This window comes from Danio aesculapii, chromosome 4, assembly GCF_903798145.1.
Source record: "Danio aesculapii chromosome 4, fDanAes4.1, whole genome shotgun sequence".
NCBI classification, from domain to species: Eukaryota; Metazoa; Chordata; class Actinopteri; order Cypriniformes; family Danionidae; genus Danio; species Danio aesculapii.
The window spans coordinates 908,678-923,677 of NC_079438.1; the positions used below are offsets into that span (position 1 = coordinate 908,678).

The window sequence follows — 15,000 nt, forward strand, 5'->3', positions numbered from 1 at the left end:
TATTTACGCACGAAATATTTATGACAGTGATTTTATTCCATAGGTTCTAGCATCTGCGCCACACTAGCCACGTTTCGCATGTGTAATAAGAATAAAGTAAATTCACTTGAGGATGTAAAATATGTTTAAAGCCTTGTAATCTGACATATTTAGCCTAGCCTATAGGGCTGGTTCACAAATCAGAAATGTCATCTCTTTTAAACCTTATGTGTAACAACTAATATAAAACATTAATATGCAGGGTTTCTGCGGGGTCTTAAAAAGTTAAACATTTAAAAATCTAAATTTTAGGCCTTAAAAAGTCTTAAATTGGCTGATCTATGTCTTAAATATTTTTGCACAGGTCTTATTTTTCCGATGTCCATGTAGCGCTACATCTAATGCTCATTTAAATTCTTTTTTGTTGCTGTTGCTTGGTTTTCGTGGTGTTGTAGTTCTTTATTTCACTAGTCCAAATGTATTTTGCGGTATTACAACTACAAATGAGACCAACATGCAGTAGCCATTCAGCTTTCTGTTATTGAACTCAGTGCGCGCGGCGAGTGTGACATCCTCGCTGTGTTTGCGGTGGTTCGCTTTGGGTGCGCGCGACATGATTTCGGCTGGCGGAGCTCCCAAAATGTTTTGAGACTCGGGTGAACAGTTCGCGTGGCGTCGCGTTTGATTTGAGTTGAATATGAAACACTTTGAAGTGATTTTATCTGAAACGGGTACGACTGTACACACATCTTTATAAGCCGTCCAAGTTACAAACTATAATTAAGTTATAATTAAACAAATTATGTCTTTTATAACTGGAAAGGAATATTTGATCGGTTATCAGTTTACAATACACTGATGGCCAATTTCTAGGCTTTATTGGTGATAATGGTTAGGAATGTTGGACGATTATTGCCTTTTTAGCTTATAAGTAGAGGACAGAAACTAGCCAGACAGTGATGTGTGAATTATTGAGTGAGCAAAAAAAAAACCTCAGTATTCTTGCCATAATAAAAAACAAACTGTAGAGCAACCCATGTTCTGTTGCCATTAATATTTAACTTTAATAGGTAGAACTGTCCGAGATACGAACAAAAGCAAGTGATGCTTCAAAGTCTGATTTAAAAAATCTTGAATGGTTGTAAAAATCATTATAATCATTAAAATAAATTATATAAATAATAAAAAATAATTAGTTTAAAAATCTTCAATGATATTAATGATATGACGTAGTTCCCGAAACTTTTTACTTCTGTTTATCCGTCTGATTTTACGGTCAGTTTCTTTTGACCGCCCCCTGTCATTTAAGTGAATATCTCGATGGCTAACGCGTCAAGTATAAAATCCTCGTCTGTTTCGTGAGGTGTGCGATGCGGCGCCAGCCGAAAGTATAAATCAGCCTTAAGATGTTTGTTTGTTTGTTTTTTCTGTTGTTCAATGGTGCATCTAACCTGTCTTCAGTACTGTTCAATTTGAAAACATTTATTTTACCACTAATTTAGTGAGTTTGAATTTTCTCTTTATGTGTATGCGTGTTTTTGACGTTGTGATATAGGTCTTAAATTTAATACTTAATGGTCTTTAAAAGGTCTTAAAAAGTCTTAAATTTGACATTATCATATATCTGCAGAAACCCTGATATTATAACCTTATTTCCGTAGGCACTAACATCAATGAACACATTTTCATATCCGAAAAACACTGAAAACTGAACAGACACTGATTCAATTTACTATAATCTTTTATGTGAAGCTGCTTTGACACAATCTACATTGTAAAAGCGCTATACAAATAAAGGCGAATTGAATTGAATCTGGCGACAAAGCCGCAACAAAGGCAGCAAACGTTATTGTGCGAATGAAAATTCACACCTGTAGGAATATCGGAGTTCTAACCGTCAAACGACTCTTCGACGCAGGAACTGTCCAGAACATTTCTTGGTGTGACGCTCGGTTTGTTATCAGTTTGGTCGTAAAACGGGAATGTATCCCGGCCGTGACAACTTTTATTGTTGTTTACCGTGTCGATGTCTCCACACACGCTTTTCCTTCTACGTAATTAAACCGCGGAGAAGTACCACAATGTCGCAAGTTTAATGAGGTACAAAACGAAATGCCTCATTAAATCCGATCTGGCTGTTTACATGATAGTCGCATTGTCACATATCCGATTTATATCTGATAAATTTCCACATATGAATGAGGCCAGAAACTGATCTCTGAATATCTGCATGTGTTTGTTTCATGTTTACAAAGTCACATATGAGCAAAAAAACAGAATTGGGTCACATTTAACTGGCAGTGTAAAAACGGGGCCTTAGATCGCCCCCCCAGTGGCGAATCGCTAAACAGGTCTTGGTTTTGAGACAGCGCTCTGCATCACGGTGACATCATGCACATGTCTACTGTCCTGTAATACTTTGATTTTAAGAATGAATGGGTGTAAAACGATCATGTCGATTACGTTGACATCCTGCGCGAGCGGTTATCGCTGGAAAGGAAAGTGAAGCGCTTTGGGCGTATGGCCATACACAGTAAATGCGCTATATAAAAACACATTACATTACATTAACACCGCATTCACACGGGGCTTCAGTGTCAACGCTTGACAGAGGGCGTGTCTGAAGTTGGGGCTGACGCGATCGTCATAGCAGCGTCAGCCAATGAAATTACTCCGCAATCGGCTACTGTCTGAGCTGGTGTATTTGCATACAGCGATCTGATTGGCTGACGCTTGAAAAGTTGAGAAAGCCCCAACTTCTGCAGCGAGCAACGCCTCTGAAGCGGCGCCGACGGATCCACAATGCAGTTCAGCAATGCCTGACCTCACCCATTCAAAATGAATGGGAAGCGTTGAAACTGACGCCTTGTGTGAATGGGGCGTATGTTTCTCAATACAGTGTGTGCTACTAACATCTACAGCTACACCTACACCTAAACCCAACCATCATCATAAGCATGTGGGTTACAAGCATACACATTATAATATGTCTATGGGTACAATGTCTACTAGGTAATGTGGTTGGCATCCAGCAATTTGGTGCATTACCGCCACCTTCAGCTGCGGAGTGTGAATCAGAGGATAGTTTTACAGACTAAACCAATGGACATCTCGTGTGTGCATACACATTTCAATATGCATAACGTAGTGCATGCATGACATTACTGCACTACAGGCTGCAGCTAGGTCTACTTGTTGGTTTTTTCTGATCTCAGGTCAGTTTTACTAGTTTGTAGGCATTTTAGTGAGGCGTTTGTTAAAGGAAAATAAATAATAGTTAATAATGGTTAGCACTGGCGATTCACAGCAAGAAGGTCACTGGTTCGAGTCCCGGCTGGACCAGTAGGCATGTATGTGTGGAGTTTGGATGTTCTCCCTGTGTTGACGTAGGTTTCCTCCAGGTGCTCCGGTTTCCACAACAGTCCAAACACAAGCGCTATAGGGGAACTGATGAACTAAATTCACCATAGTGTGAGAGTGTGTATGGGTGTTTCCCAGTACTGGGTTGCAGCTGGAAGGGCATCCGCTGCATAAAACATATGCTGTAATAGTCGCCGGTTCATTCCACTGTGGCGACCCCTGATAAATAAGGAACATGAATGATTGAATGAATAATAATAGTAATAGTCTCCTGTTGGCCTGTTTAGCAGAGCCCACCATCGAACAAACAACATAGAAGTCTTGATAATTGGTAAAAGAATGCAAATTATGTATGAAAATTATGCAGACACTTAATATTTAATGACATTAAATGATAAGCTAAGTGCTTTTACAGGACATACTTTTAATTTAAAGTTTGCAATATGTTTGGTGAAAAAACCTAACCGTTTTAATGATTGAGTTTTTGCTGCAATTACATGGTTTTGACCAGCAGGTGTCTCTCGCTAGTGGTCTTTCGAAACAGTGAATCGTTTACGAAGCAATTGGTTCAATTGTTTCGAAGCTTTGAAAAGCTTAGTTTCTCCTATCACTACCTCTTCTTGTAGACATGCAAACAGGAAGTGCGTAATCAGATCTTGCCATGTGACGTTACACTCATTTTATATCAAAACGATCCATATAGTCATTTAGAAGTGTGATTAAATTGATTACAGTGATGACGTACATTAAATGACTATTCACTTTTATCGCACGCAGCCAAACGACTTCATCTGCTGTTAAGGTTTTGCTTTGGTGCTGTATTACATTCATATTTAGTCATTTCTACATTTAATTAATGCTGAATTATATAGACTGATGATTCTCCGGGGGAGGGGCTCAGTCCATACATGTGTTTTTACGACAGTTTCTGCAGCTTCATTGTTATGAACACTCTGGGGTCTCCAAACAAGCAGGAATCTCCGTGAAAACTTGAGAAATATATCTAAATATAGATTAAAATCTGTACTTTTAAATGAACCAACTCCACTGGAAAAGAAATGTTCTCTGGTTTTGTAATCCGTATGAAATGAAGGTGAGCCGCAGTCAGTCCCATCTGACCTTATTAATTCCCGCCTGCTGAAACACAAATGACTATTGACTTTTATCGCTTACAGTCAAATGACTTTATCTGCTGTTAAGGTTTTGCTTTGGTGCTAGTATTATTCATATTTAGTCGTTTCTACATTTAATTAATGCTTTCGTAAATCAAAGCAACTTTGTCTGAAGAATGTCTTATTTTTATTTAATAAGAGGTAATAATAAGTTGGAGAAATGTTGTCATTTTTGGGTGAACGGTAAGAAATGTTTGTTCTGCATCTTGTGTTCCAGACGAAACCCACTGCACTTCCATATCATCACCGATTCCATCGCCCGGAAGATCCTCGCCGACCTCTTCCACACCTGGATGGTGCCAGCCGTTCATGTCAACTTCTATGATGCTGATGAGCTGAAGGTGAGGAATAGCAAAGCCTATAGAATACACAAGATGTGTCACTCGTATAGTTGTGAATGGGGGGGGATGCAACAGTCAATATGGCCGCTCTAGCAAAGAAAGAGCCAATCATCAATCTCTATAGACAGATTATTCTCCGGGGGAGGGGCTAAGTCCATTCATGTGTTCTTACGACAGTTTCTGCAGCTTCATTGTTATGAACACTCTGGGGTCTCCAAACAAGCAGGAATCTCAGCGAAAACTTGAGAAACATATCATACGTAGCATACAGCTTGAAATCTGTACTTTTAAACGAACCAGCTCCACTTGAAAAGAAATGTTCTCTGGTTTTGTAATCTGCATGAAATGAACGTGAGTCGGTCCCATCTCACCTTATTAATTCCCGCCTGCTGAAACACAAATCGCATGACGGAAACCGCTTAAAGGTCCACAAACCTGCAAATAAAAAGGCGCTTATTTATCAGGGGTCGCCACAGTGGAATGAACCGCCAATTACTCTGGCGACTGTTTTATTTGGCGTATGCTGATTCGAACATTTAGATGCAACATTTGAGAGACAGTTAAATTTCATTGGTGCTCTAAATATAAAATTTAATCGTAAGCTTTTAGCAAACAGTTCGAATGTGATGTTTCCCCATTTAAAGAGATAGGAGCTGTGCTAGTATGCACGAGGGGTGTTTTATAGGTGGTCCCCGAGTGAATTGACTTGCCTAAAAAGGGACTTTGGTAAAAATGATTGGTTAACTGCTATAAAATGTTAAAAATAAGCATTACGGTTCGTTGGTTTGCTGATTTTATCAAGCTAGCTAGACGTTAATTGTTAGCATCATCCTAGCTACATGTTAATCAAGTCAGCATCATCATACTAGCTACATCACAGGTGTCAAACTAAGCTCTGCAGTTTAGCTTTAACCCTAATTAAACACACTTGATGGAACTAATTGAGTCCTTCAGGCTTGTTTGAAACCTACAGGTAGGTGTGTTGAAGCAGGGATGGAGCTAAACTGTAGGGCTGCGGCCCTTCAGGAACTGAGGTTGACACCCCTGAGCTACATGGTAATCATTTTAGCATCATGCTAGCTACAAGTTAATAATGGAAAATTCTAAAGTGCTAGTAGGAAGTTTAAAGGTACAGTGTGTAATTTTTGCCACTAGAGGGCGTATATTCACAACAAACAAAGGCGTAGTTTGATGTTTTTGCCACTAGAGGGCGTGCATTCACAACAAACAAAGGTGTAGTTTGATGTTTTTGCCACTAGAGGGCGTATATTCACAACAAACAAAGGCGTAGTTTGATGTTTTTGCCACTAGAGGGCGTATATTCACAACAAACAAAGGCATAATTTGATGTTTTTGCCACTAGAGGGCGTATATTCACAACAAACAAAGGCATAGTTTGATGTTTTTGCCACTAGAGGGCATATATTCACTACAAACAAAGGCGTAGTTTGATGTTTTCGCCACTAGAGGGCGTATATTCACAACAAACAAAGGCGTAGTTTGTTGTTTTTGCCACTAAAGGGCGTATATTCACAACAAACAAAGGCGTAGTTTGATGTTTTTGCCACTAGAGGGCGTATATTCACAACAAACAAAGGCGTAGTTTGATGTTTTTGCCACTAGAGGGCGTATATTCACAACAAACAAAGGTGTAGTTTGATGTTTTTGCCACTAGAGGGCGTATATTCACAACAAACAAAGGCGTAGTTTGATGTTTTTGCCACTAGAGGGCGTATATTCACAACAAACAAAGGCGTAATTTGATGTTTTTGCCACTAGAGGGCGTATATTCACAACAAACAAAGGCATAGTTTGATGTTTTTGCCACTAGAGAGCATATATTCACTACAAACAAAGGCGTAGTTTGATGTTTTCGCCACTAGAGGGCGTATATTCACAACAAACAAAGGCGTAGTTTGATGTTTTTGCCACTAAAGGGCGTATATTCACAACAAACAAAGGCGTAGTTTGACGTTTTTGCCACTAGAGGGCGTATATTCACAACAAACAAAGGCGTAGTTTGATGTTTTTGCCACTAGAGGGCGTATATTCACAACAAACAAAGGCGTAGTTTGATGTTTTTGCCACTAGAGGGCGTATATTCACAACAAACAAAGGCGTAGTTTGATGTTTTTGCCACTAGAGGGCGTATATTCACAACAAACAAAGGCGTAGTTTGACGTTTTTGCCACTAGAGGGCGTATATTCACAACAAACAAAGGCGTAGTTTGATGTTTTTGCCACTAGAGGGCATATATTCACAACAAACAATGGCCTCCTGATTTAGGAAGCAGCATACCAATTCAGGAAGGCATCAATGCGAATTCTGCTTCACTTTCTGTCAGAGGAGGGCTAATAATTTCGTCACCTCTACATTGCTGTCTCTTTCTGTTCATTTGCTTCGTTTGGTTTCTGAATTGATTTCTTATGTGCTGTCTGTCAGTCTGAGGTGTCTTGGATCCCTAACAAGCATTATTCCGGCATCTACGGCCTGATGAAGCTGGTGCTGACCAAGACGCTGCCCTCAGACCTGGAGAAGGTCATCGTCCTGGATACTGATATCACATTCGCCACGGACATAGCTGAGCTGTGGGTCGTCTTCCACAAGTTTAAAGGTACTTCTCAGTTAACATTCAGCTCAAATCTGTGGGATAGTTCACCCAAACATGAACGTTTACTCACTGTTTACTCACTCAAGTGGATTGTTTGTTCCGTTGAATGTGATTTTGAAGACAAAACAAAGCAAATACTATGAAAATCAATGGTTAGAGGTTTCCAGCTTTCCTTAGTATGTTGACTATTGTGTTAAACAGAAGAAATAAACTCATATAGATTTTTTTAACACTTAAAGTGTGACTAAATGGTGTCAGAATTTTCATTTTTGTGTGAACTATCCCTTTAAATGAGCAGCATTCATACAGACAGATCTCCTTTAAACAAAGCTGATGACTGTTCAAGCTGAAAAGCACACCATTCCTTTGATTATACACTCACTGGCCACTTTATTAGGTACACCTTACCAGTACCAGGTTGGCCCCCCTTTTTCCTTCAGAACTGCCTTAATCCTTCATGGTATATATTAAACAAGATACAGGAAATATTCCTCAGAGATTTTGCTCCATATTGATATAATAGCATCACGCAGTCGCTGGAGATTTGCAGCATCCCAAGGTGCTCAATTGGATTGAGATATGGTGACTGTGGAGGCCATTTGAGTACAGTGAACTCATTGTCATGTTCAAGAAACCAGTCTGAGATAATTGGCGCTTTATGAAATGGCGCGTTATCATGTCTACATGCCTAAATGCATTGAGTTGCTGCCATGCGATTGGCCGATTAGAATTAGCATCAACGAGCAGTTGGGCTGGTGTACCTAATAAAGTGGCCGGTGAGTGTATCTATTGACAAATGATCATCATCACGATGATTGTATGTTCAAAATCATATATAATTGCCAAAAATGAAAATTCAGGATGCACTTGGCCAAAAAATGAGACCAAAATATGATTATTTGTTATAATTGTTTATTATTTTATTTAAAAAAGTTACGTCTTTATAAATTTAATGCAAAAAACAAACATGTTACTGATTTCAAAAGACACGAGCCAATAAAATAAATACATGAGCCGAGAGTCGTCAGTTTGCGAGCATGTGCGGCTCATGCGTAGATGAGTATAGATAGTATAAGTATAGAAAATAGCGGAATATTGAGCTATTTTGAACGTTGTTTTTTCTAAATGTGTTCGATTATGTGTTCGACCAATCACTGAAACTGCATTTATATCATGGAGAGTGTTTGTGTGTTTCAGGCCAGCAGGTTCTTGGTTTGGTGGAGAATCAGAGCGACTGGTATCTGGGTAACCTGTGGAAGAACCATCGGCCGTGGCCAGCGCTGGGCAGAGGCTTTAACACTGGTCCGTCAGCCGGGTTTCTGGATATCTGACTTATCTAATAGAGAGCAAAAACTGCAGATCATAACGAGTGTATTATTGCTATTTACAAAATAATGTTTCCACTACAGGCACATATTAGATTATTAGAATACCGTGGACAAGTTCTTCATAAATAATTCAATTAAATTATTAAAAATAAAGAACTTGTGCTGGATTTTCAGGTTTTTTGACATACGCCTGTATATTATAAGTGCTATTAATGAAATGGCCTCCTAATGTGTGTGTTGAAGGTGTGATTCTGCTGTTGTTGGATCGTTTGAGGAAGCTGAAATGGGAACAGATGTGGCGGCTGACGGCAGAGAGAGAGCTCATGAGCATGCTGTCTACGTCACTCGCTGACCAGGTGAACACTGACACTCTTATTTCAGTATGTTGATGTAGAAGAGAAGAGAGCAAAGTTCGAATCGATACTAAACGAAAGCAAGATTGTATCATTTTAACTATTTCAGTGTGGATGTGTATCGAAATTTCGATATTTTTTACAACACTAACACGAAATACAGCATTATAAATGTAAATATGTTTTAGAAATGATTAAAATCTTTCAAGGAATTAAGAATTAGATGACCTTTAAAAGGTGTCCATGGTCCACACACATTAGGAAGTTTAAAGGTACAGTATGTAATTTTTGCCACTAGAGGGCATATATTCACAACAACAATGGCGTAGTTTGATGTTTTCGCCACCAGAGGGCATATATTCGCAACAAACAAAGGCGTAGTTTGGTGTTTTTGCCACTAGAGGGCATATATTCACAACAAACAAAGGCGTAGTTTGATGTTTTCGCCACTAGAGGGCATATATTTACAATATAAAAGGCGTAGATTGATGTTTTCCCCACTAGAGGGCATTGTTTGATGTTTTCGCCACTAGAGGGCATATATTTACAATATAAAAGGCGTAGATTGATGTTTTCCCCACTAGAGGGCATATATTCGCAACAAACAAAGGCATTGTTTGATGTTTTCGCCACTAGAGGGCGTATATTTACAACAAACAAAGGCACAGTTTGTTTTTGCCACTAGAGGGCATATATTCACAACAACCAAAGGCATAGTTTGATGTTTTCGCCACTAAAGGGTGTATATTTACAACATAAAAGGCGTAGATTGATGTTTTTGCCTAAAGAGTGCATATATGCGCAACAACCAAAGGCATAGTTTGATGTTTTTGCCACTACAGGGCATATATTCACAACAAAAAGGCGTAGTTTAATGTTTTTGCCACTAGAGGGCATTTATTTACAACAAAAAGGCATAGTTTGATGTTTTCGCCACTAGAGTGCATATATTCGCAACAAGCAAAGGCATAGTTTGGTGTTTTTGCCACTAGAGGGCGTATATTCACAACAAACAAAGGCGTAGTTTGATGTTTTTGCCACTAGAGGGCGTATATTCACAACAAAAAGGCGTAGTTTGATGTTTTCGCCACTAGAGTGCATATATTCGCAACAAGCAAAGGCATAGTTTGATGTTTTTGCCACTAGAGGGCGTATATTCACAACAAACAAAGGCGTAGTTTGATGTTTTCGCCACTACAGGGCATATATTCACAGCAAACAAAGGCACATTTTAATGTTTTCGCCACTGGAAGGGCAAATATTTACAATATAAAAGACGTAGATTGATGTTTTTGCCACTAGAGGGCGTATATTCACAACAAAGGCGTAGTTTGATGTTTTTGCCACTAGAGGGCGTATATTCACAACAAACAAAGGCGTAGTTTGATGTTTTCGCCACTAGAGGACATATATTCACAACAAACAAAGGCACAGTTCAATGTTTTCGCCACTAGAAGGGCAAATATTTACAATATAAAAGACGTAGATTGATGTTTTTGCCACTAGAGGGTGTATATTCACAAAAAACAAAAGCACAGTTTGATGTTTTCACCACTAGAGGGCATATATTCACAACAAAGGCGTAGTTTGATGTTTTCGCCACCAGAGGGCGTATATTCACAACAAACAAAGGCGTAGTTTGATGTTTTCGCCACTAGAGGGCATATATTCACAACAAAAAGGCGTAGTTTAATGTTTTTGCCACTAGAGGGCATATATTCACAACAAAAAGGCGTAGTTTAATGTTTTTGCCACTAGAGGGCATATATTCACAACAAAAAGTCATAGTTTGATGTTTTCGCCACTAGAGTGCATATATTTGCAACAAGCAAAGGCATAGTTTGATGTTTTTGCCACTAGAGGGCGTATATTCACAACAAACAAATGCGTAGTTTGATGTTTTCGCTACTAGAGGGCATATATTCACAACAAACAAAGGCACAGTTCAATGTTTTCGCCACTAGAAGGGCAAATATTTACAATTTAAAAGATGTAAATTGATGTTTTTGCCACTAGAGGGTGTATATTCACAAAAAACAAAAGCACAGTTTGATGTTTTCACCACTAGAGGGCATATATTCACAACAAAGGCGTAGTTTGATGTTTTCGCCACTAGAAGGCATATAGTCACTGCAAAAAAGGCGTAGTTTGAAGTTTTTGCCACTAGAGGACGTAAATTTACAACAAACAAAGGCACAGTTTGTTTTTGCCACTAGAGGGTGTATATTCACAACAACCAAAGGCATAGTTTGATGTTTTCGCCACTAGAGGGCTTATATTTACAACATAAAAAGCGTAGATTGATATTTTTGCCTCTAGAGGGCATATATTCACAACAAACAAAGGCGTAGTTTGATGTTTTTGCCACTAGAGGGCATATATTCACAACAAACAGAGGCGTAGTTTGATGTTTTTGCCACTAGAGGGCATATATTCACAACAAAGGTGTAGTTTGATGTTTTTGCCACTAGAGGGTGTATATTCACAACAAAAAGTCACAGTTCGATGTTTTCGCCACTAAAGGGTGTATATTCGCAACAACTAAAGGCGTAGTTTGATGTTTTCGCAACTAGAGGGCGTATATTCACAACAAACAAAGGCACAGTTTGTTTTTTCCACTAGAGGGGGTATATTCACAACAATCAAAGGCATAGTTTGATGTTTTCGCCACTAGAGGGCATATATTCGCAACAAATAAAGGTATAGTTTGATATTTTCGCCACTAGAGGGCATATATTCACAACAAAGGCGTAGTTTGATATTTTCGCCACTAGAGGGCGTATATTCACAACAAACAAAGGAGTAGTTTGATGATAACTTGACTGAGTGTGGAATCATGGGAGTTTTGGTCTTCATCACAGGCTTTGAAACACTCCATTGTCAGTGTATCTGTGTTTGCACTTGGTAAACCAATGACCTTCACCACCAATCAGTCATTTCTGTTGAGCACGTGAACACAATGTCCAATCAGCGGTGCTTCAGAACACACTCAAATGTTAGCGAAAAATTTATGTTTTTTTTTTATCATTCCAGTACTGAAATTGTGGCGTATTGTTGTAAAATATACCATACCAAACTACAGCATCGGGTCATTTGTTTATATTACTATTAGAGGTTGACCATTGTACCGGTTTTGCCGATTAATCGGCACAGATCATTCCTAGAACAATCGATTATTTTTCCAGTTTCATCCATTACTGGAGTGGCTGAGAAGGCTCTGTTGTTATTAATCAACAAATCAATAGTGAGAGCGACATCTAGAGGTGAAAATCACTGAAAGCACGTGCATGTGTTTTGACATCTTAATTTACCACATTTTCAGCACTGTTTTGTGTGTGTACTTGAGTTCAGTACTATATTACATGGAGTTTCCTGTTTAGTATTTAGTTTTAAATCCAGTATTCATTTTAAGAACTATCGGTTAATTCATTAGCTATCGACAAGAACAGTCCAACCTAGCTATCGGTATGCACAAGCTCATGAGAATGCGGTCTGAACACTGAGACTCTTATTTCAGTATGTTGAAGTACTTCAGACTGACATGGAATATTGGGTAGGGGGCGGGGCTTTCTTTATGCGCATCACTCACTCATAGCAAACTAAAGGTCAGAGGGGCGTGGCTAAGAATATCGGCAAAATCGGTCAACCTCTAATTACTATAGTTGTTATTTTACCATAGCAACTATAGATTTACCACATAAGATATTAATTCAAGTACTTTACCATATCACCCTTCAAAAACACTATAGTATTTACAATAAATTACTATATATTTATTCCAAACAAATATGATAATTATATAAATGAAATATCCCTATACTAATGAAATTAACGTATGCAGCCTTACAATGATTTGTGATATTGTTATGTGTGCAGGACATCTTCAACGCTGTGATCAAGCAGAACCCATTCCTGGTGCACCAACTGCCCTGCTACTGGAATGTCCAGCTGTCAGACCACACGCGCTCCGAGAAGTGCTACAAAGACGTGTCCGACCTCAAGGTGATGATACCGTAAAGAGGACACAAAGACGAGCTCACATCAATTCTAGATGACAAAATATCAGCCTTACCTTCACGTACATCATGTACACTAGTTTAAAAACGACAAGGCTGTTATGTTAGGAATAAAGTACATCCAGGATGGTTGTTATTGCAGAATAACACTAGGATAATCGGCGGTCTGACAGAAAGCGGAGCACTGAAGACTGAAGAGCTTTATTCTCACGAAAACAACCGCCTTGACGTACTTTATCCTGTTTATCACATTTACAATGCAGAAACAAAACATTGTTTTGAGCCATAATATTTCAATAATTCTTTAATTAAACACAAAGCTGACAGAAACTAAACTGGCTGAATGGAGCATAGACTAACCTGTGTATTATTCATTCACCATGATGGCGCCAAACAGACGAAAACGGTGACAGACGAGCAAATACATATGAATGTGGATGTAAGCATATGGATGTGAACGTATTCCCTGACGGTCAAGCTGATTGGAAGTTCCCGGATGAGCCAGTGTTATTCAGCGGATGTTATCTGGGAATAACATACCTTGGATTGTTGAGACTGACCAATCAGAATATAGTATTTAAACAGCCATATAATAAAGTCTCAAACCTGTATTTCAAGAGTTCACACTTAGATAATGCTCGACTATAATAGCAGGTTTGGCATGCTGTCCCGGGAGAGAACCCTGAGCTCGGAGATAGATGAGTTTTTTCGGATGAGGTTCCGAAAACAGAGATAGGGAATGAAGTTTAACTAGAATATATATATAGTAGTTTTGGAGTGCTCCGATAGGCTAGCTAATGATTAGTGATGAGGATCAGCTGAAGTTAAACATATCACGTGTTCCTCTCGAAATTAGTTTATGAAACTTCCCTTATTTGTTCTAAAGTACAGCAAAAAGAGTACAAATTTGAAACGTTTTCACTGTATTTAATATAATATATATTTAAAATTGTCATTTGTTCTTGTGATTTCAAAGCATCATTACTCCAGTCACACGATACTTCATAAATCATTATACTCTTCAGATTTGCTGCTCAAAAACGTTATTATAATTATTATGATGTTGAAAAAAGCTGAGTGGAATTTTTTTGGCTTTCTTTTATGAACGGAAAGTAGCTTTTATTAGATGTAGAAATCTTTTGTGACATTATAAAATATTTATATTTGATCTTTTGATTTAAAGCATCCCTGCTAAAGTAAAGGATTAATTTCAATAAAGTCTTCACCAAAATATACAAACACTCACCGGCCACTTTATTAGGTACACCTAATTCCAAAGGTGCTCTATTGGATTGAGCTCTGGTGACTGTGTAGGCCATTTGAGCACAGTGAACTCATTGTCATGTTCTAGAAACCAGTCTGAGATGATTCGCGCTTTATGACATGGTGCGTTATCCTGCTGGAAGTAGCCATCAGAAGATGGAGACACTGTGCTCATAAAGGGATGGACATGGTCAGCAACAATACTCAGGTAGGCTGTGGTGTTGACACGATGCTCAATTGGTACTAATGGACACCACCACCAGCCTGAACTGTTGATACAAGGCAGGATGGATCCATGCTTTCATGTTGTTGACGCTAAATTCTGACCCGACCATCCGAATGTGGCATCAGAAATGGAGACTCAGCAGACCAGGCAACGTTTCTCCAATCTTCTATTGTCTAGTTTTGGTGAGCCTGTGTGAATTGTAGCCTCAGTTTCCTGTTCTTAGCTGACAGGAGCGGCACCCGGTGTGGTCTTCTGCTGCTGTAGCCCATCCGCCTCAAGGTTGGACGTGTTGTGTGTTCAGAGATGCTCTTCTGCAGACCTCGGCTGTAACGAGTGCTGATTTGAGTTAC

General features: G+C 38.9%; 1 protein-coding gene across 1 annotated transcript in view; it reads left to right on the plus strand.

Annotated features, from left to right (window-relative positions):
- Nucleotides 1-15,000, plus strand: part of large1 (LARGE xylosyl- and glucuronyltransferase 1) — a 43,991-nt gene that overhangs the window by 9,345 nt on the left and 19,646 nt on the right. Inside the window, exons 5-9 of the mRNA XM_056455259.1 lie at nt 4,729-4,852; nt 7,296-7,467; nt 8,662-8,766; nt 9,036-9,148; nt 13,022-13,147. Coding sequence (XP_056311234.1) covers nt 4,729-4,852; nt 7,296-7,467; nt 8,662-8,766; nt 9,036-9,148; nt 13,022-13,147 — 640 coding nt within the window. The remainder of the gene's footprint in view (nt 1-4,728; nt 4,853-7,295; nt 7,468-8,661; nt 8,767-9,035; nt 9,149-13,021; nt 13,148-15,000) is intronic.